The sequence below is a fragment of the Scyliorhinus torazame genome, chromosome 5 (assembly GCF_047496885.1).
Source record: "Scyliorhinus torazame isolate Kashiwa2021f chromosome 5, sScyTor2.1, whole genome shotgun sequence".
In the NCBI taxonomy this organism is placed as follows: domain Eukaryota; kingdom Metazoa; phylum Chordata; class Chondrichthyes; order Carcharhiniformes; family Scyliorhinidae; genus Scyliorhinus; species Scyliorhinus torazame.
The window spans coordinates 262449189-262472054 of NC_092711.1; the positions used below are offsets into that span (position 1 = coordinate 262449189).

At 46.4% G+C, this 22866-nt stretch overlaps 1 protein-coding gene across 7 annotated transcripts in view; it reads left to right on the top strand.

Moving 5' to 3' along the window:
- Positions 1 to 22866, top strand: part of LOC140421098 (UDP-N-acetylglucosamine--peptide N-acetylglucosaminyltransferase 110 kDa subunit) — a 163640-nt gene that overhangs the window by 74755 nt on the left and 66019 nt on the right. For all 7 annotated transcript variants that reach the window (XR_011946669.1, XR_011946670.1, XM_072505472.1 and 4 more), the window contains 5 exons: positions 1039 to 1192; positions 1396 to 1497; positions 6728 to 6907; positions 16725 to 16883; positions 19780 to 19869. Coding sequence is in view for 5 of the 7 variants with exons in the window: in XM_072505472.1 (XP_072361573.1) it covers positions 1039 to 1192; positions 1396 to 1497; positions 6728 to 6907; positions 16725 to 16883; positions 19780 to 19869 (685 nt within the window). In the remaining 2 variants the exon portion in view is untranslated. The remainder of the gene's footprint in view (positions 1 to 1038; positions 1193 to 1395; positions 1498 to 6727; positions 6908 to 16724; positions 16884 to 19779; positions 19870 to 22866) is intronic.

Below are 22866 nucleotides of genomic sequence, written 5' to 3' on the forward strand. Positions count from 1 at the left end.
GACTACATTGTTGCTGGTTCAGGAGACAGCACGCCATGGCTTCGCTCCAGGGGGGTCCCGGGGCTCATGTGGGTCGAGTAGATAGTTGGGCACCATGGCACCCCCCCACCACACCGGGGGGGGGCCTGGGGGCACCCTCATGGCACTTAGCCTGGCAGCCCGGGTGAGGTCGCGCAGCTTCTTGCGACACTGCTCCCCCATCCGGGGGGTCTGCCCCACAGCACTGACTGTGGTGCCAACCGCGCCTCACCGCGCTGGATGGCTGGCGATGCCCACGTCTTGGGCAGAGGGTGTCCCTTCTCTGCTCGACCTCATCCACCAGGGTGTCCAGGTCCGTGTCCCGGAACCTCGATGCGGCTCTTCGGGGCTCAGCCATCTCCTCCCTTCTCCGGGTCCTCTGTGCGCGGATCGCGGCATTTATGACGCAGCCGCGTCATTCGGGCCTCGTGCAGTGACGACGCGGCCTATGCGACACGCCCCCCCGAGTTTCTCGGGGCCCCGATCCTAGCCCATTTTCGGGCCCTGAATCGGTCGGGATCGGGGCCGTTTTGCGCCGTCGTGAACCTCGGCGGCGTGGGCACTTCAGCGTTGGAGTGGAGAATCGCGCCCCATGTATCCTTGGACTTGTGTATTTTGTTTTAATATGTCGTATTTCAAATTTTCCCTTACTCGTTTGTCATTGGAAGCATGTTTTGGGTTGACTGTCTGATGTGGGCGGCACGGTAGCATAGTGGTTAGCTTCACAGCGCCAGTATCCCAGGTTCGATTCCCGTTTGGGTCACTATCTGTGCGGAGCCTGCAAGTTCTCACTGTGTCTGCGTGGGTTTCCTGCGGGCACTCTGGTTTCCTTCCACAAGTCCCAAAAGACGTGCTTGTTAGGTGAATTGGACATTCTGAATTCTCCCTCAGTGTACTCGAACAGGAGCCGGAGTATGGGGACTAGGGGATTTTCACAGTAACTTTATTGCAGTGTTAATGTAAGCCTACTTGTGATAATAATGAAGATTATTATTATGTATGATTGTCATCCTTTGTCAGAATCAGTCCAACATTTGCTGATGCCTACTCGAACATGGGGAACACACTTAAAGAAATGCAAGATGTGCAGGGTGCCTTGCAGTGCTACACAAGAGCAATACAGATAAATCCTGCATTTGCTGATGCTCACAGCAATCTAGCCTCAATTCACAAGGTGAGGGTGATGTTTGAAGAATTAAAAAATCTATTTATTCCGACCTAATCTGTGCATTGGGGAAGTGATAGTCATGTGAATTTAAGTGTGCAATTCATGATCAATATTTAAGTAGTACGAGTCTTATTGATTATTCATGGGTTGAAATTGTAATGTCATCCTGCAGCGATTGAAATTCAAACTTACTTGTCTTTATGTTACAGGATTCCGGAAATATTCCAGAAGCCATTGCTTCCTATAGAACTGCCTTAAAGCTAAAACCAGACTTCCCAGACGCCTATTGTAATCTGGCTCACTGCTTGCAGGTAACTGATTACCTATGAATTGGTTGCAGTTTTTTCAGTGGACCAGAACTCTGGCTTATTACACAAACAGTAACTAGTTTTTCATACAGCTCACTCTATAAACATATCTTGCACTAAACAAAATGCCTCTGGGTTACATTTGATGCTGGAATTAAACTTTTTTTCCTGATTATAATTATGCTGTAAAACTCTTATGCTGTTTTATTTCATTGTATAAAAGATGCATAGTGTTTACAGAAACAGACCATTTTGACAGTGGATCTGTGAAGTATTCTCCATATGAGCCTCTTCCCACCCATTTTTATCAAACCCCATCAACGTATCCTTTTGGTCCTTTCAGCCCTGTGTTTACCTAGCTTTCCCTTCAACATATTGATACCAGTTACCTTAACTACTCTAGTTGCTTCAACTACTTGCAGCAGCAAGTTCCACATTCTAACCACTTGTTTTATTGCCTACACTAGGATCAGATTAACGTAACCACTACTGTGCATCTGGAAACTGGATCAGGAATAAGTTGTGCTGTACCAATCATACTGCATGCTGATAAGTTACTTAACTAACATTTGAAATATAGTCCAGTTCTGATATCGGATAAAAGGCAGAAAGGAAAATGTAAAAAATTAAGTGACAGAATTGGGGTTGTCAAACGTTACATGTGATTGGTGGTAACTGTCACCTTATCCATCAACAAAGTTTGTGATTTTTTTTTATTTTTTTTTTTGCCTAACTTGAGATTAGTCTCATTTGCTGAGGCAGTAGACATGTTGCCTGCTATAAGAATGCTCCTATAACCAACTGCTTAAAAGTGTTTGACAGTGTGTAAGCGTGATTCACTTCCAAACATATATTTTCAAGATTTTCAAACACAATTCTTGGGCTGGTATTTTGAGCTGCCTGGCCACTCCTCGAATTGCACCAACAGCAACGTAGATGTCAGGCAGCCTATCTGCCATTTGACCACCCACTGCTACTGGTGATTCCCGGCAATGGTCTCTAAGGGGAGGAAGTAGCCTCCCTTTAGGCACCCTGTCCCCAACAAAGGCTACCTCTGAAAAGTAATTGCCTGCCTCTCCCCATTGAAACCACCTGACTTATCGCTGGAACTGGCCTCCATTGCCGTTTTCGTGTACCAGTCCCAGCAGTAGCCAACGTTCCTGATAATGTTGCTGGGACTGAGAACTGTTTCCCATTTAAATGGCTGACAGCTCTTCGAGGTGGGATATCCTCCTAAATGTGGATGGAGACCAAGACCTCCGCCTTTATAAATTAGAGTGTAAAACATATAAATAATGTCACAAAGCTATGTTGATGATTGTTGGGCACTGTTTGGTCATGTCTGATGGATTGTCCTTCATAATATGTTGTTATTGGGAATTATACAGTGCCATTCTGGATAGTGGCTCATGGTCAACTTGAAATTTGGAGTAAATGGTAGGCGGGGGAATGACAATGGGCTCTGGAGTTTATTTCTGGTCTGAATCCAAAGCTGACCCAGTGGAAGTCTTGATGGTATTCAAGGGCAGCACGGTGGCGCAGTGGGTAGCACTGCTGCCTCACAGCGCCGAGGTCCCAGGTTTGATCCCGGCTCTGGGTCACTGTCCGTTTTTGCACATTCTCCCTGTGTTTGCGTAGGTTTCACCCCCACAACCCAAAGATGAGCAGGGTAGGTGGATTGGGCCACACTAAATTGCCCCTTAATTGGAAAAAATGAATTGGGTACTCTAAATTTGTAAACAAAAAACTTTTAAAAGTCTTGGTGCTATTCACGCATTAGCTATTTAAAGAGTAGGCAGTTTGTGATGGTCACATGCATGGGTTCACTTAAAATCAAAATGTCATATTATGGATTATAACTATATATCAGATATAATTGTGGATTATAATATTTAATCCAAAAATGTGCAGGTTAGGTGGATTGGCCATGCTAAATTGCCGCTTGGTGTCCAACGGTTAGGTGAGGTTATCGGGATAGGGTGGGGGATTGTGCCTAAGTAGGATGCTCTTTTGGAGGGTCGTTGTCAACTCGATTGGCCAACTGGCCCCCTTTCTGCACGGTAGGCATTCTGTACTCCAGAAAGCCAGCTGGTGAAGGATAGAACTGGAGCCAATGATTATACACTTTTTATACATCTTACAAGCAATCGCTTCCTAACCCTAACAATAAAATGTGGAGGAACAGAATCACAAGACTGCTAATTAGTTTTAACAAAAAACATTTATTAAACATTAAAAAATTGGATTCTGATATAATACTCCTTTAATGACTCCATGTGGTCAGTAAGAGCGAAGGATAATTTTGTTTGACGTGAACTTGAGGCCATCTCGGTGGATCCTCGCCCCTGTGATGCAAGCCAACCTCTTGCCGTTAAATACGGGCTGCGATCTCACCAACGTGGCTGTCAAGAAACACCCCGCCAATTGCGCCCCAAAAAAAACAATTAATCACATGTTTTAGGATTAACACAGATTACAAAGTACATTTTAATCTACCATGATCTCATTAACTCAAGTCCCTTGTAAGCACACCTGATGACTGGGCAAATAAATACGCTCCACTCTGAACCCAAGTTAGTGTAGATTTCTCCTTGGAGAATCCCCCTCCGATGATTGTCACGTGAGAGTTTCCAAACTCCAATCCCAAGAACACGTTTAAAATCTTCTCTTATAAGTATGCTTTTCCTTGGTGGTTTGCATTCTGAAATCCAGGCAGGGTTTTCCAAATGACACTTTTAAACAAAGTTTCCGCTCCACATTTAGCAGCAAATCCAGTCTAGGGTTTCACGTCAATCCCTTTAGAATTTCTTTGTCTTGGCTGTTGTGCAACCTACTCACAATTGCTTTAACTCTTATTTCACAGACTATTAAAATTGCATCAATCGTTTCATTTACCTCCTCAAGTTTGCTATCTCACTTTTTAAATCTAGTTACTGCAGTTGTGTCTTTAATTCAGAACATTTTATAACTCTTGAATTCTTTTGAACAATATCTTGGTCTCTATTCACTTTTTAAAAAAACATTTAAAGTGCCCAATTCATTTTTTCCAATTTAAGGGGCAATTTAGCGTGTTCAATCCACCTACCTTGCACATCTTTGGGTTGTGGGGGCGAAACCCACGCAAACACGGGGAGAATGTGCAAACCCCACATGGACAGTGACCCAGAGCCGGGATCGAACCTGGGACCTCGGCGCCGTGAGGCTGCAGGGTTAACCCACTGCGCCACCGTGCTGCCCTGGTGTCTTAAACATTCTTTCTGTCCCGATTCCCTTGTTATTTGCATTGGAACTTGTTCTTTAGGAAGCCTACCTTTTTGCAGCTACTGTCCTGTCCAGCATTAAGAGATGTTCATTCCCCGAGGTCCAGCTATCCTGGCTTACAGTTAAAACTAAGAAAAAAGGAATGACATCCCCTTTGAAAAGTGGCCTCCTGTTGCTAAGCAATGCCTTACTTCTATTTATTCTTCACACGGACTTGAAACCCCACGGGGGAGGAGGACACACGTTCACGGTGGCCGTGAAGGTCACCGCAGCTCTCGACCTCTATGCAACCGGTTCATTCAGGGCTGAGGTGAATGCAGCCTGCTGTTCTTCATGCCCTGTGTCCTTTTATGCCTGTGGCAGACGTCCTCTGAAGGGCCTGGAGCCAGAGAGCCCCAGCTAATTTACCGGTGACACTGGCATCGCCGTGCCACCCTGTTCTGCCTGTTGCCCCTGAGATGCGGCAGTGTTAGGAGAGGGGTGTTCCGAAGAACTGCGTTGTTGTCTCCTTGGTGGCAGGCCATGGGTTGGTTTCCAGTGCTTTCTCCTCCCTGATGGTGCCCATAGGGCACTGTGGGTCTCCAGGGGGATGAAGGGGCAGCTGGACTGTACTCCAGAGGCCTCTGCCAGTCCAGGTGGCTTCCCATTATCTGCACCATCGTGTCGACACCCTCAGCGATGGTCCTCCTTGACTGGACCATGCTCTGCAGTGGCTTGGCAAAGTCCACCTGCGTCTGGAACATGTCCCTCATCGACTGGGACATGATGTCGAGGCCCTCGGCCATAGTTGTCACAGACTGAACCATGCCTTTGTCACTACCATCAAAGCGCAGACCTCGTGGTGTAGGTCTTCCACTGCGGTTGCCACCCTAGCAGTGTTGGCCTCTGCCACACATTGTCAACACATCTCCTGTGCCAGTAGCCTTTGCGGCGACTCCAATCAGCTATGCACTCGCTGGAATGTCACTGATACCTCCTCCTGAATCTGTCAGCATTGTCCTAGCATCTGTGTCAGCTCTGGGATAACCTTGTCCAGAGGCTCGGCATCTGACTCGGATTCAGCCGAGTACTGGGGATCCAGCAAACCTCTGACTGCTGACTCCCATTGATGCTCCTGCCTCTGCCCGATGTGCATCGGCAACTGTGTGGTGCTCACCTGATTGTGTCCCAGAAGTCAGTCCACTAGTATTACCACCGAGGTGTGTGTCTCTGCGCTGGTGGAAGGTGGGGGTGATAGCTGTGGCACCTTGATGGTGGTCTCTTGGGTGGGGAGGGGTTAACTGCTCCAGATGGCCTGACCCCATCAGTTGGAGATTCTGTGAGATAATGGACATGTGGTCAGTAAGAGCGAAGGATAATTTTGTTTGACGTGAACTTGAGGCCATCTCGGTGGATCCTCGCCCCTGTGATGCAAGCCAACCTCCTTGCCGTTAAATACGGGCTGCGATCTCACCAACGTGGCTGTCAAGAAACACCCCGCCAATTGCGCCCAAAATGACACTTTGAAATGTTTCCGTTACTTCGCGCCCGTTGGGTTTGTCTGCCAACACCAGATCGAAATGATAAATTCAATAAAAGGAGATCTTGTGACATAAGCTCTGCATCAAAATCATCCTAAATTGAACACACCTGCTCCCCTATTTATTTGAATTGAACATACTTTGGAACAGCAGGTAAAGTGAACTGACTGCCAAAATAGTAAAATATCAGCGGTTAACATAACACCTTGTATAAAGTCTCGTAGCAGCATTTCAGTGAGAGAAAAGTTTGCCTCCAAAGTAAAGAATAGTAGGACAAAGGATCAAATTGATGACTGCTGAATTGCTTGATATTGCTTTATTAGGGAGGTTATTTTTCTCAGCACACGCGAAGATGGTGAGAGTGGCCTTGCTTGTCTGCATTAATTTCTAACTCCGAATGTGTGTATCAGATTGTAATTAACTATAAAAATACACTTGTTCTTTGTCTCTAGATTGTATGTGACTGGACAGATTATGACGAGAGGATGAAGAAATTGGTCAGTATTGTAGCTGACCAACTGGAGAAAAATCGACTGCCATCTGTCCATCCACACCACAGCATGCTGTACCCATTGTCCCATGCCTTCCGTAAAGCTATTGCTGAGAGACATGGAAATCTCTGTCTTGACAAGGTAGCATATATTTACATATTGCGCAATATAATTTTGCATATCTCAACTTGCCTTCTATCCTATATTGCAGAAGTTTCTCCAGAACACTCCAAAGTCACGTCAATCTTTGAAAGTGTCGAGTATTCGTTCGTTCATTTTCCCCCATAACAATCTGCCGTTGCTCGTAAAGTATCAGGTGGCTTCTGGGGAGTAATGTCACCTTGGAGGCAGAGATTTGTTGCCTCAAGCCACTGCAGTTAATTCAGTCACAATAAGGCGGTCAGGTTGCCAAGAATTGGTATAGGTGATATAACGTTCTACTTTATACAGTAAAGTGTTTTTGAGTTTAATTTTTTACTCTCTTTTTAAATAAACATTTGCACTTAATTAAAGAAATCCTTGTTACTTAACTAGGGCAGCACGGTGGCACAAGTGGATAGTACTGTGGCTTCACAGCGCCAGGGTCCTAGGTTCGATCCCCCGCTGGGTCACAGTCTGTGCGGAGTCTGCACGTTCTCCCCTTGTCTGCGTGGGTTTCCTCCCACAGTCCAAAGATGTGCAGGTTAGGTGGATTGCCATGCTAAATTGCCCTTAGTGTCCAAAAAGGTTAGATGGGGTTATTGGGTTACGGGGATAAGGTGGAAGTGAGGGCTTAAGTGGGTTGGTGCAGACTCGTTGGGCCGAATGGCCTCCTGCACTGTATCTTCTCTGTCTAGATGGTGAATTTGTTGACATGCCAAATTAATTTTTACCTATCAAGCTGCATTTACCTTTTTGGTGGAAGTTTTCTGGCAGTGTTAGAAATCTCTTTCATAAACTTGGTCGAAGGGTGTAGTTTTGGGATCCATTAATAAAAGGACACAAAAGGTACTTGTTTGCGGTACCAATGGCGGTGCTCTCCACTTAGGAGACTGGGTTGGTTTGTTATTTTACGAACTTTATCCTTTCTCCAAAATGATGAAAGTAACATTACAAATAGAAGAAGGAATCGGCCACACATCCCCTTGTCCTGGCCTGGCATTTAATAAGATTTATGGCTGACTCTTGACCTCAGCTCCACTTGCCAGCCATATTCCTCTATTCCCTTTGAGACTAAAAATCTATTGATTTCCACTTTAATGGAGGATTGACTACCCACAGCACTCTAGGATTTACAACCTTGGTGGAAAAGGTTTTCCTCATTTCAGTTTTGAAGCAGAGCTCCTGCAATGGCCCCATTCCCATTCCCCCCAGCCAAGTACTCAAAAGAAACTCAATGGTGCTGGCCACACTTAAAAGGACAAAACCAAGTCAGGCGCCATTGTGGACTGGTAACAATGTCCTCAATGGACTTCTGGTTGCGGCTATGCCTAGGTAGGTTGCACGGTCAGCAGCTCCCGCCCATAACGGACTTTTAGACCCTTTTACGGAGTTCCAGCGGCACTTTGACGGCGATTCCCGGCGTGGGAAGGAAACAGTGAGGGTCCCCCAGTGCTGTATGGAGTGGACCAGGAGTGGGGCGATCAAAAATGTGGCTTTGGAGAAGAGAGGAGAACGGGCGCGAAAAAACAAGATGGCAGCTGGCGGGGATCAGGCAGCGTGGGCCCAGTGGTCACGGGAGCCGCAGGAGTTTGAGAAGCTGCTTGGCAGAGTTAAAGGCGGAGACTTTGGCCCCTATGAAGGCGTTGATTGAGAGGTTGGTGGAGACCCAGAAGATGTAGGCGACGGCGATAAAGGAGGTGCAGCAGAAGGCCTCTGATAAAGAGGATGAGATTTTGGCCCTGACGGTAAGAGTGGAGGCGCACGAGGCGCTGCACAGAAAATGGCAGGAGAAGCTGGAAGACCTGGAGACTAGGTCAAGGAGGCAGAACCTGCGGATTCTGGATCTCCCTGAAGGCGTGGAGGGGTCGGATGCTGGGGCATATGTGACCACGTTGCTGGGTACGCTGATGGGCGCGGGGCTTTTGGGGCGCACAGAGCCCTGGCAAAGAAGCCTAGGGCGAACGAGCCGCCGAGAGCTATGATGGTAAAATTCCACCGCTTCACCGATAAGGAGTGTGTCCTGCGATGGGCGAAGAAGAAGCGGAGCAACAAGTGGGAGAACACGGAGATCCATATCTATCAGGACTGGAGTGCAGAGCTGGTCAAGAAGCGTGTGGGATTCAACCGGGCCATGGCGGTCCTCCACAGCAAAGGGTGAAGTTCGGGTTGTTACAACCGGCAAGGCTGTGGGTTACATATAAGGACCGGCACCACTATTTCGATACGCCGGATGAGGCGTGGTCTTTTATCAAGAATGAGAAGCTGGACTTGAGCTAATGGACTGTAGTATGTTGTGGGGGCTGGCGGTTTATGTTGGGGTTTTCCCCGTGTTCTCTTGTATTTTTGTTGCCCCCTTTGCCCTGGGCCCTCGAGGCTTTGGGCAAGGTCGCAGTTGGGAAGAGCTGCGTCACAGGTGGTGGGTTGGTCCAGAAGGGAGAGCGGTTTATCCACTCAATGGTGGGGGCAGTACCCGAAGCGAGGGGGTTTGAGAGTATTGTGCCTTGTTTTTTTTTCTTCTTTCTCTGTACACATGGGGTGTGGTGGTGGGTGGGGGTGGGGGGGGGGGGGGGGGGGTGTAACTCTCTTTACCTCACTTAGGTGGCGGGTGGGGGGGGGGGGGGTGTTGTAGACTCGTAAGGTGAGCCATCAGTGGGATTGGAGATGGAGGCGGGAGCGGCCAGGGTCAGCATGAGTCAGCTGACCTGCAGGAGTGCAATGGGGGTAGGGGGGGTTAAGCGGATGCTTGACTGGGGTGGTGGTGGGGGGTGGAGTTGAGGGTCTGGGATGCTGCTTTGCTGACTGAAGGAGAATCTATTTTAAAGGGGAGAGTCGGGACGGGGAGCCTCCGGCTGGGGTGCTGCAGTGTGCGGGAGGCGCGGGCACGTGGCTGGCCTAAAAAAGGAGATGGCTAGTTGGTGGGGGGGGGGGAGGGGGGAGGGGGGGGGGGGGGGCGTGAGATGTCAAGAGGGCCCATGTGTTTTTGCACTTAAGGGGGATAAAGGCAGACGTAGCCATGCTACAAGAAACGCACCTGAAGATCGAATCAAACCAGGCTGAGGAAGGGATGGGTGGGGCTGGTTTTCCACTCCGGGCGGAACAAACCAGGCTGAGGAAGGGATGGGTGGGGCAGGTTTTCCACTCTGGGCTGGATGCGAAGACCAGGGGGGTCGCAATTCTGGTGAGCAAGCGGGAGGCATTTGAGGCGGCGGGTTTTGTGGCGGATAAAGAGGGTAGATATATTAGGGTGAGTGGCAAGTTGCAGGGGGCCTGGGTGGTGCTTGTGAATGTGTATGCTCCGAACTGGGATGATGCAGGGTTCATGAAGCGGATGTTGAGTAGGATTCTGGATTTGGAGTCAAGCAGTTTGGTAATGTGGCGGGGGGGACTTCAATACGGCCCTGGACCCGGCACTGGACCTGTCTAGGTCGAGATCGGGTAAGAGACCGGCAGCGGCCAAGGTCCTGAGTGGGTTCGTGGACCAGATGGGGGTGTGGACCCGTGGAGATTTACCAGGCCAACGGCAAAGGAGTTTTCTTTCTTCTCTCATGTGCACAAGGTGTACTTGTGGATTGATTTTTTTCGTGGTAAGTAGGGCGCTATTCCCGAGAATGGAGGGGGTGGAGTATTCGGCTATTGCGATCTCGAACCATGCCCCGCACTGGGTGGAGTTGGGGCTCGGGGAGGAGAGAGGCCAACGCCCTATGTGGAGACTGGGCGTTGGACTATTGGTGGATGAGGAGGTCTGTGGGCAGATTCGGCGGTGTATCCAAAGCTATGTGGAGACCAATGATACTGGGGAGGTTTTGGTGAGTGTGGTCTGGGAGGCGCTGAAGGCAGTTGTCGGGGGAGCTAATTTCAGTCGGCCCACAGGGAGAAGAGGGACAGGATTGAGAGGGAGAGGTTGGTGGGGGAGATACTTAGGGTGGACAGGAGGTACGCGGAATCCCCCGAGGAGGGGTTGTTAAAGGAGCGCCGGAGTCTGCAGGCGGAGTTTGATCTGCTTACCACGGGGAAAGCAGAGGGAGGCTCAGTTGAGGAAGGTACAAGGAGCGGTGTATGAGTATGGGGAGAAGGCAAGCAGGATGCTGGCGCATCAACTACAGAAGAGAGATGCGGCCAGAGAGATTGGGGAATTAGGGATAGGGGGGTAACATGGTGCTAAGCTCGGCAAGGATCAACGAGGTCTTCAAGGACTTCTATGGCAAATGGTATGAGTCAGAACCCCCGGAGGGGGGTGGGGGGGGGGGGGGGGAGAGAGGGAGAGAAAGAGAGGGCTTGAAGCAATTCCTGGACCAACTGAGGTTCCCTAAGGTGGAGGAGGGGCGGGTAGAGGGACTGGGGGCCCCGATTGAGATGGAGGAATTAGTTAAGGGGTTGGAGGATATGCAGTCGGGCAAAGACCAGATGGGTATCCCGTAGAATGTTACAGGAAATTCTCCGAGCTATTGGGTCCGCTATTGTTGAGAACTTTTAACGAGGCTAAGGAAAAGGGAACCCTTCCCCCGACGATGTTACAGGCTCTGATCTCGCTTATCCTTAAGCGAGATAAGGACCTGTTGCAATGTGGCTCCTATAGGCCGATTTTGCTGCTTAATGTAGATGCCAAACTGTTGGCCAAGATCTTGGCCATTAGGATTGAGGACTGTATCCCAGGAGTGATCAATGAGGATCAGACGGGGTTTGTGAAGGGCAGGCAGTTGAACACGAATGTGCGGAGGCTCCTGAATGTGATCATGATGCCCTCGGAGGGGGGGGGATGTAGAAGTGGTGGTGGCAATGGACGCGGAGAAAGCCTTCGATCGGGTGGAGTGGGAGTACCTGTGGGAGGTGTTAGGCAGATTTGGGTTTGGAGAGGAATTTATAGGGTGGGTTAAATTGTTGTATCAGGCCCCGGTAGTGAGTGTGTTGATGAACCGGCTGCGGTCGGAGTACTTTAGGTTACATCGAGGAACGAGGCACGGGTGCCCCTTGTCCCCCCGGCTGTTTGCCCTGGCAGTCGAGTTGCTGTATGCGGATGACCTGCTCCTGTACATTGCGGATCCGGTGGAGGGGATGGGGGGGTCATGCAGATCCTTAGAGATTTCCGGGACTTTTCGGGGTATAAGCTGAATGTTGGGGAAAGCGAGCTGTTTGTGATACATGCGAGGGGTCAGGAAAAGAGACTGGGAGAGCTACCGCTTAAGATGGTGGAGAGGAGCTTTCGCTACTTGGGCATTCAGGTGGCTAAGAATTGGAATGCCCTGCACAAGCTCAATTTTGCGCGGCTGGTGGATCAGATGGAGGAGGACTTTAAGAGGTGGGACATGCTGCCGCTTTCCCTGGCGGGCAGGGTGCAGTCCGTGAAGATGACAGACCTCCCCAGGTTCTTCTTCGTCTTCCAGTGCCTTCCCATCCTCATCCCCAAGTCCTTTTTCAAGCGGGTAAACAGGATTATTACGGGATTTCTGTGGGCAAACAAGACCCCGCGTGTTAAGAGACTGTGTTCATAGAGCGCAGTCGGGGTGGGGGTGGGCTGGCGCTGCCGAACCTTTGCAGCTATTATTGGGCAGCCATGATTCGGAAGTGGGTAGTAGAGGAAGGGGGGCGGCTTGGAAGCGGTTGGAGGTAGCGTCTTGCAGGGATAGTAGCCTGGGGGCATTGATAACTGCTCCGCTGCCGCTCCCGCCGATACAGTACACCGCGTGCCCGGTGGTGGCGGCGACATTGAGAATCTGGGGTCAGTGGTGACGGCACAGGGGGGAGGCAAGGGCTTCAGTCTGGACCCCGATACGGAACAATCACAGGTTCGTTCCAGGTAGAATAGATGGTGGGTTCCTAAGCTGGCACAGAATGGGTATCAAAAGCATGGGGGACTTGTTTATTGATGGGACGTTTGCTCGTCTGAGGGCGCTGGAGGAGAAATTTGAGTTGCCCCCAGGGAATACCTTTAGGTACATGCAGGTTCGGGCGTTCGTGAAAAAGCAGATGGGGGAATTTCCATTGTTATTTGCCCGGAGGATACAGGACAGGGTGGTCTTGGGCGTGTGGTTTGGGGTTGGCAAGGTATCGGACATATACCAGGAGCTGCAGGAGGCGGAGGAGGCCTTGGTGGAAGAGCTGAAGGGCAAGTGGGAGGAGGAGCTGGGTGAGGGCCTGTGGGCTGACGCCCTGGGCAGGGTCAATTCCTTCTCATCTTGCGCCAGGCTTAGCCTGATTCAGTTTAAGGTGGTGCACCGGGCGCACATGACAGTGGCGAGAATGAGTACGTTCTTTGGGGTGGAGGACAGGTGTGTGAGGTGTTCAGGGGGCCCAGCAAACCATGTCCATATGTTTTGGGCATGTCCAGCACTTACAGAATTTTGGAAAGGCTATGTCCAAGGTCTTGGACATTCGGGTAAAACCGAGCTGGGGGATAGCGATATTTGGAGTGTCAGACGATCCGGGAGTGCAGGAGTCGAAAGAGGCCGGAGTTCTGGCCTTTGCCTCTTGGTAGCCCAGAGGCGGCTCTTGTTAATGCGGAGGGATGCGAAACCCCCAAGTGTAGAGGCTTGGGTCAGTGACATGGCTGGATTTCTCAGGTTGGAGAGGATAATGTTTGCCTTGCGAGGCTCCTTTCAGGGGTTCTCCAGGCGGTGGCAACCGTTCGTTGACTTTCTCGCGGAACGTTAAGTGGAGGTCAGCAGCAAACGGGTGGGGGGAGTGGTGGGTGGTGGATAGATATTATTTGTCAAGGGCAGTTACCTCACTTTGTTTTGTTAAGTTATCTTAATTATTACTATGCTTTTTGTTGTTTTGTTTTTGTAGTGGTTTGTAAAAATTTTGAATAATAACTAATTTTAAGAATAAAAACAATGTCCTCAATGGCCCCTACCTGCAAGAATCATAAATTCACCAGGTGACATTGGATGTCTCCTTTAAAAGGTGAAGACCAGATGAGGCAACACTGACTGTAGGAGACCTATACATAGACGGCAGGATAGCGAATCCGGATGAACTGACGGACATACTACAGCTCCCAAAAGAGAACGAGGTTTCCTCCCACAAAGTCCCGAAAGACGTGCTTGTTGGGTGATTTGGATATTCTGAATTCCCATTGTGTACCCGAACAGGTGCCGTAGTGTGACGACTAGAGGATGTTCACAATAATTTAATTGCAGTGTTCATGTGAGTCTACAAGTGACTAATAAAGATTATTATAAAGCAGGGGACTGAAGCTGATGAAAGATGGAGGGGGAGAGAGAGAGAGGGGGGGGGGGGGAGATGCCAGCCAGAGTACAGGGGACAGGGCAGAGCGACCAAAGGGCACCCAAGGGGGGAGAACCCAGGATGGCAACAACAGCAAGAGGGTGCGCCTGGGTGACCTTAAACAAGCCCGTGGTATGTTTTAATACCCTGGGACCATCGATTACTGACGGCCTAATGCTAACAGGCCTCAAATCTGCATGTATGTTACCTGCGTGTTAATATTGGATCAGTTTGTTTCCCTGTTCTCGTTTTTGTTTTGTCGTGTACTGTGAATCTTTTGCTCTCTTTTGTTTATTATTTAATTTTTTATTCAGCAAAGTTGTTTCAAGTTAAATGCAAAAACTAATAAAAACATATTTCCAAAAAAAAGTTCTCTACTGCTTTATGTTTTTAAGTTTCATACACTTTTTAGACCCTTGGTTCCCTGCTATTTCTACTATGACGGCGGACAGTATTTGTTTAATGATTCTGCTACTTCCTTTTTCCTGCATTATAATTTCTCCAATCTTTGCCTCAAGGCATCTTTTATTTACACGCTTCCCTTTTACACCTTGTATAAGCTCTGACAATCTGTTCTGGTATTTCTGGCTAGTTTCTGTTCATACATTTTAATTTTCATCCATTAATTATTTTGATCATCCAGTACTTATAACTTCCCCAATCTGTGGACATATTTCTCCTTGACACTATTTTGAACCTCCTAATATAATACCATCCTTCACTTCAGTCAGCAAGTTTGTCTTTTTTCTTATGGTGATTTTGTGTCTCAATGGAATGTAGATATATTTATAATTGCAAATCTATTTCTTCAAATGATCACCCTTTTTATAAAAAAAAAAAGGGTGCTATCTGCTATCATAACTTTGAATCTAATTTCCCAATCTATCTTATACTTCAGTAATTGGCTCTATTTAATTCAGAACTTTAGTTTTGGACATGTGTACATCACTGTCCGAATTTTTCATATTCTGATCACTCTTTGCCATAGTATTCCTTGCGATGCGATTCCTAGTTAACCCTGTCATCCGACACAAAAAATAATCTGAAGTAGCTTCTTCCATGGTTGATCACAAATGCATTCCATTAACTTGTCCTCCAAGCTATATTTTCCAATTTGATTTGTCCAGTCTATATGAAGATTAAAGTTATCTTTGATTATTCCATTTCATTTATTACAAGCTATTTCTTGATTAATAGCTGCAATGGTATATCCACACTAATTAATTATTCACATGATTAGGCTTTGTTTGGATTGGATTTGTTTATTGTCACATGTACCCAGATAAAGTGAAAAGTATTGTTCTGCGTGCAGCTCAGACAGATCATTCCGTACATGAAAAGAAAATACATAATAGGGCAAACATAAAATACACAATGTAAATACATAGACACAGGCATTGGGTGTAGTATTACTTGGTAGAGAAGATGTGTGAAGATATCAGATCAGTCCATAAGAGGATTGTTTAGGAGTCTGGAAATAGCGGAGAAGAAGCTGTTTTTTAATCTATTGGTGCGTGTTCTCAGACTTTTGTATCTCCTGCCTGATGGAAGAAGTTGGACGAATGAGTAAGCTGGGTGGGAGGGATCTTTGATTATGCTGCCTGCTTTCCCAAGCCGAGGGGGGGGGTGTAGACCGAGTCGAGGATGGGAGGCGGGTTCGTATGATAGACTGGGCGGTGTTCATGACTTTCTAGTTTCTTTCGGTCTTGGGCCGAGCAGTAGCCATACCAGGCTGTGACGCATCCACATATGATGCTTTCTATCGTGCATCTGGAGAAGTTGGTAAGAGTTACTGTGGACATGCCAAATTTCCATAGTTTCCTGAGGAAGTATAGGCGCTTTCTTGGTCGTAGCATCGACATGGGTAGACCAGGACCGTTGGTGATGTGCACACCTAGGAATTTAAAGCTGTCACCATCTCCACCTTGATGCAGACAAGGGTGCTTCCTGAAGTCAATGTCCAGCTCTTTAGCTTTGCTGACGTTGTGGAAGAGATTGTTGTCGGTGCACAACTCCTCTAGGTTCACTATTTCTCTCCTGTATTCTGACTCATCGCTGTTTGAGATCCGACCGACTACGGTCGTGTCATCAGCAAACTTGTAGATGGAGTTGGAGCTAAATTTTGCCCCACAGTCGTGTGTGTACAGGGAGTATACTAGCGGGCTAAGTACGCAGCCTTGCAGGGCCTCGGTATTTAAGATTATCATGTAGGAGGTGTTGTTTATCCTTACTGATTTGTGGTCTGTGGGTCAGAAAGTCGAGGATCCAGTTGCAGAGTGAGGAGCCAAGTCTTAGGTTTTGGAGCTTTGATATGAGCTTGGCTGGGATTATGGTGTTGAAGGCAGAGCTGTAGTCAATAAATAGAAGTCTGATGTAGGAGTCCTTGGTGAGTTTTATTGGTTAGATGTTGGAATGAAAAGCTGCCTACTGGAGGTCATAAACAGGTCTTCCAAGGGGGTGCATTTAAACTTAGACCTGGAGTAATGTTGTGAGGAGCTGATTAACATTTGTCCCGACCTTCCCGAATCGCCCCCACCCCAAGCCGACACGTGCGCGCACAGACACTGGTAATGTTTACGTTTTTTCTCTGCAGATTAATGTGCTTCACAAGCCACCGTATGAACATCCAAAAGACTTGAAAGCTAGTAATGGACGTCTGAAAATTGGTTTTGTGAGTTCAGATTTTGGGAACCACCCCACCTCTCATCTGATGCAGTCGATTCCTGGGATGCACAATTCTGAAACATTTGAGGTAACTAGAAGTAATTCATATTTCTTTTGGTTAAATTCTAGAATTAAAAGCTTTTTAGATAAGTGCTGGTCGTGTGGCCTGTGACTTTTTTTTTGTCGTCTGGATTGTGGAACTCTTTTGTACCCTTCCACAGGTTGAACGATATGGAATTGAATTTCAAGTGCAACAGCCATGTGTGAGATTATGATTTAATTAAACCTCCAACCAGAGAAGCAAATGTGTCTTCATAGATGAAGCTTCATTTTAAGACTTGTTTAGTCTTCCAGAAATATGGTTAATTGGCAATATGCCTAATGATCAAGAGGAAGTTTAAATGCTTGTCCAAAAAAGGGAAGTTTTATCTACTTCATTATCTTTTATGGTTTCAGGGTATCTAGTCCTTTCATATGCCACCCTGTTACAATCCCCGTTGATGTTACTGCTGGACTAGTTAGGTCCCAGAGGAAAACCTGGTTTGATGGATCCTAACTGCATTTTTTTTTTTTTTTTAGAAGTGATGGATGGTAGTTCTTGAGTAGATTCACAGGACTTTGCTGATTAACTTTTAACTAAGGAATTAAATGTTTATTAAACAAAAAATTATAATGCCGCTTTCACTCAAAAGCTTTCAAGAATCCACCTTCAGCATTTCAGTTTCTCCTTGAGTTCCTTTCCCCTGGATCACTACGGGGGTTCAAGCTTCACCTTTCATGAATATCTTTATGACTTAATGACAGTCGTGAAGTTTGATTTTGGGGACTGGCAAAGGGAACAGCTGAAAAATAGGGCTGGAATGGAAGGCTATCATGGTGGTTTGAATTTTAATGGCATGAATCTTGGAGAGGTGGATAAGCCTGTACCTAAATCAATTTATTTTAAACCTAAATCTTTATTTCCGTAATTTTTTCTCCCATTAATGGTAATGATAAAATGTAACAAATTATTGTTTTAATTTAAAGTCATTATTTGACCTCGGTTGGATCCATACGACCAATTCACTTGAGAACAATTGCTCATATCTTCCGCCCAATAATTTTCAGCTACTTCATCAATGACCATTCCTCCAACATATGATCAGAAGTGGGGATATTCACTGATGATACACAATGCTCAGTACCATTTGCGATTCCACAGGTACTGAAGCAGTCCATGTTGAAGTGCGGCAATACCTGGACAATATCGGCTTGGACTGACAAGTGGCAAGTAACTATTGCACCACGCAAGCACCAGACAATGACCATCTCTAACAAGAGCGAATCTAACCATCTCCTGTCTGATATTCAATGGCATTAACATCGCTGAATCTCCCACTATCAACTTCCTGGATGGTGGGTGGGTGGGGGGGTTAACCATTGACCCGAAACTGAATTGGCTGACCATATAAATACTGTGGCTATAAGAGCAAAGAGATTGGGAATTCTGGAGGGAGTAAATCTCCTCCTGACTTCCCAAAGCCATCTCTACCATCTGCAAAGCAGTCAGGATGGAATATTTTCTACTTGCCTGGATAGATGCAGCACCAATATTCAAGAAGTGTTGACATCATCCAGGGCACAGCATCCCGCTTGATTGGTATCCCATTCACCTTCAACATTCATTCCCTCCACCAGCACTATACACACTGTTCAGTCTATAAGGTGCACTGCAGCTACTTTCTAAGCTCCTTCGATAGCATCTTCCACACCCATGACCTTTATCACCTAGAAGGACAAGGGCAGCAGGTTCACAGGAAACCACAACCCTCAAGTTCCCTTCTAAGCCCTACATCAACCTGACTTTGAGCTATGTCATCATTCCTTCAAGGGGTCGAAATCTTGGAAATCTCTTCCTAACAGCACTGTGGATGTACCTACACCACATGGACTACAGCTATTCAAGGAGACTGCTCATCACCACCTTCTCCAGGGCAATTATGGGTGGACAATAAATGTTGGCCTTGCCAGTGAGGCCAATATCCCCAAATTAATATTGACTAGTTTGACTGCTTTTATCATAAGCTAAGATCTAGCTTTTTTAAGAATAAAAATTATTTTATGGCTTTTATAATAGTCTTCACTGGAACTGTAGTTCGAGATAAATTACCACAGGATTCGTATAAATTGAGCTTCATTTTGCATTTCTCTATGGTGATGAATGAAAAGCCTATCTGCTTAATTTGGAAATAATAAGCAGCTAGGTGAAGACAATGTAAAGCTAACAAGAGTGATAAATACATTGTTATGTAAAGTTAAATCGTTTAAATCGGTACTGATGTTTTATGGCAGCTACGTTTGTTCATTCTTGCCCTATAATTGCTTCTGTGAAGATGTTCTTTGTGATTGCCTATGCAATAGCTGCATCATCAGAATCATTTTCTGAGGGTTTGAACTCATTGTGAAACCTTCAAAAATAGTGGTGGTTGAAAGCCATAGGTGTGCCGGGGCCTCTGTTAATTCAAACTACTTTTATGAATAATGGTCAGCAGCAGGGCAGCCTGTGTGACTTGTGGGATTAAATGTAGGCATTGTATATTTCCAGTAAATCCGTTAATAGTGTGGAAGAAAATGAAGGAGAGTAGAGTGCTGGCTGGAATTAGCCCTCAGTGATACAGAGCTGGAAGGAGCACCATTGCTCCCACTGGCTCTACAGAAACAATTTTTAAACTTTCCCTATGATTTCTTCAGCCTCCACATTGATATATATTGTGCCAGCTTCAGCTGAAAATTGGAAGCAGACCAATATTTAGTCTAATGTGTCCCAATAGTTAATGTGGCCTGTACCAAGTTTCAGGGTTTCTGGTCGGGTCCAGCGTTTAAAGTTAGATTGACAACCTTGCTCATGTGAAATTGAAACTAAACATGACATTTATGCCAGCAACTTAATGTAGCATTTTATTCGGTGTATATCAAATTATTGTGTTTCACCTATTGTCTGGCAGGTTTTTTGCTATGCATTGAGTTCCGATGATGGCACTAATTTTCGTGTGAAGGTGGTTGCTGAAGCTAATCATTTTGTGGACCTATCCCAGGTAAGAACAAGTGGCATGTACATTTCAGGTGCAATAAACATTGATTGGGAATTTGTACACCATGTAATTCCATCATAGTGTATTTCTACTTCTTATTGCCTAGATCGCGATCTGTGCAGTTATGGTCCAGGGTTTAATTTGTAGCCTACGAAAGGCAAGCTCAGTATAACAGCATTACCGTTTAATGCCTTTGGAGCTCAAAACAGCACCAAAGAACAAATGGTCCATTTTTTCCCTTTGTTTTCCTTTTTTCACTTTCATTAAATTCCTTTCTGAAAATCCATCTTGTGATCAAGGAGTAGAGTAGATGTTAGTATATTCGTTTTGCTTTTGTCCCTGTTATTTTCACTTCAGTAGTGGGTTGGAGATTTAACTGTGCTGTCTGTCAAGCAAACTAGTGGCACTTGTTTTTATTGTGACCTAGTCAGGTTTTGTTTTTATTATATAGACTCTAGGTTGCAGAATTTGATGCTCTCCCCAGGGATGAGAAGGCTCAGGGTGGAGAGCCTGTCAACTTCACCTCTCCTAATTATGGGGTGGAAATAATGTAGCAATCCAGGTGTTTCTGTCAGCGAGACTACACTCTTCCTGCATAGACTGCATGTAGAGGTTCCTTTGCAATCATGATTTGATGAGAACTTCCACTTCTGTGCTGTGCTATTCGTCTCTCTGTAAAAATCATTGAAAAGTTTGCATCTGGTTGAATAAGGTGTAACTGATTTTTTTAAATGGTGTTCTAACTTCATAATTGTTTATAAATACACTACAGTAAAATGATAATAAATGGTTTGAAGTTCCTAATTTATTGTGTGCACATGCTTCCTGATGCGTTTGCTGATCTCACTGCTGTTGCATGTCAAGATATCCCCTTGATTTGGTGCCAAATTTAAAATGCCGCCTCGAGCATAAAATGATGCCATAAAGATTGCTGTGTCTTTGTGAACAGCTTTCTTGGGTCAGCGGTGAATACATTTGATTTGTTGCTAATGGCACAATCTGGGCTAATGACCTCTATTCACTGCTCATTTGTACTCCCTACATTTAACTGTACAGTTATTGTGCAATTTAAGGCCTAATTAGTTACTACTTGTTTAGTGGCCCTTCAATGACCAGTTGAATCATTTGGTGTTATTAGTAAGGAAACATTAAGTTCTAAATTGCATCACCTTCCCTAGAAATATCTCAACAGTTTACAAGACAAAAGACTACTACCTAAAGAAATGCAAAATTAATTGGAGCGACAGACCCCTTTCATCATTAGATTTGGCCTTGACTTGCCTTTCCCTTCTGTCGGTACAGAGGCGAGGGTATCTGGTCTCTCCAGCACAAAGTTTAGTGCTTGTACCATTTGATTTTTGTAGAAATGTGTTGTGAAATGTTTAAATAATCAGAGTATCCACCCCCCTCCCTGTACATTGGTACTGAGGGGAAGATACCCAGTTTCTCCAACACAAAATTAGCGTTTGTACTCTTTGGCCTTGTATATATTGTTCACTGTTTTAATAAAAAGATATGGCCAAAAAAAAAAATTGAAATGTGTAAACTAGCACTGCTGCTTGAAGAGGAAGATGTGTTGGGAATGGTGTATGCTCCAGATTAAGCTGTCGGAAATAAAATTGAAGGCTTCTGTCGGGCAAATTTACTGGAGTGTAGCACTATTCGGTAGAGAAGATGTGAGAAGAGATCAGATCAGTCCATAAGAAGGTCGTTTATGAATCTGCAGACAGCGGGAAGAAGCTGTTTTTGAACATGTAAGAGCGTGTTTTCAGACTTTTGTATCTCCTGCCTGATGGATGAAGTTGGAAGAGTGAATAAGATGGGTGGGAGGGTTCTTTGATTATGCTGCCAGCTGGAGATGTAGAAAGAGTCTGGATGGGAGGCAGGTTCGTGTGATGGACTGGGCGGTGTTCAGGTCTCTCTGTAGTTTCTTCGGTCTTGGGCCGAGCAGTTGCCATACAAGGCTGTGACGCTGCCAGATAGGATGCTTTCTATGGTGCATCTGTGAAAGTTGGCAAAAGTCAGTGTGGGCATGCCGAATTTCCTTAGTTGCCTGAGAAAGTACAGGCGCTCTTGTGCCGTCTTGGTCGTAGCGTCAACGTGGGTGGACCAGGGCAGAGTTTTGTTGATGTGCACACCTAGGAATTTGAAGCTGTCAACCATCTCCACCTCGACCCTGTTGATGCAGACAGGAGTATGTACGATACTTTGTTTCCTGAAGTCAATGGCCAGCACTTTAGTTCTGCTGGCATTGATGGAGAGATTGGTGTCGTTATACCACTCCACTAGGTTCTTTATCTCCCTCCTGTATTCTGACTCATCGTTGTTCAACTATTGTGTGGAGGAGGTGTTGTTTATCCTTACTGATTGTGGTCAATAGGTCAGAAAGTCGAGGATCCAGTTGCAGAGTGAGGAGCCAAGTCCTAGGTTTTGGAGCTTTGATATGAGCTTGGCTGGGATTATGGTGTTGAAGGCAGAGCTGTAGTCAATAAATAGGAGTGATGTAGGAGTCCTTGTTGCTCCAGGGATGAGTGTAGGGCCAGGGAGATGACGTCTGTTGTGAACCGGTTGTGGTGACATGTGAATTGCAGTGGATCGAGGCATACTGGGAGTATGGAGCGACTGTGCCTCATGACCAATCTCTCGAAGCACTTTATGATGAATGTCAAGGCCACTGGATGGTAGTCGTTGAGGCACTTTGCCTAATTCCCCCCAAAAAAGAATAGTCACCTGGAACGCCAGGGGCCTCGATGGCCTGGTTAAAAGATCCAGAGTCATAGATTTTACACTGCAGAAGGGGGCCATTTAGACCATTGAGTCTGCACCGACCCTTGGAAAGAGCACCCTACTTAAGCCCACGCCTCCACCCTATCCCCGTGGACCAAGTAACCCCACCTAACCTTTTTGGACACTAAGGGACAATTTAGCATGGCCAATCTTCGCCCATCATAAAAGTCTGAAGGGCGATATATTTTTCCTACGAGACACGCGTGTTGGAGA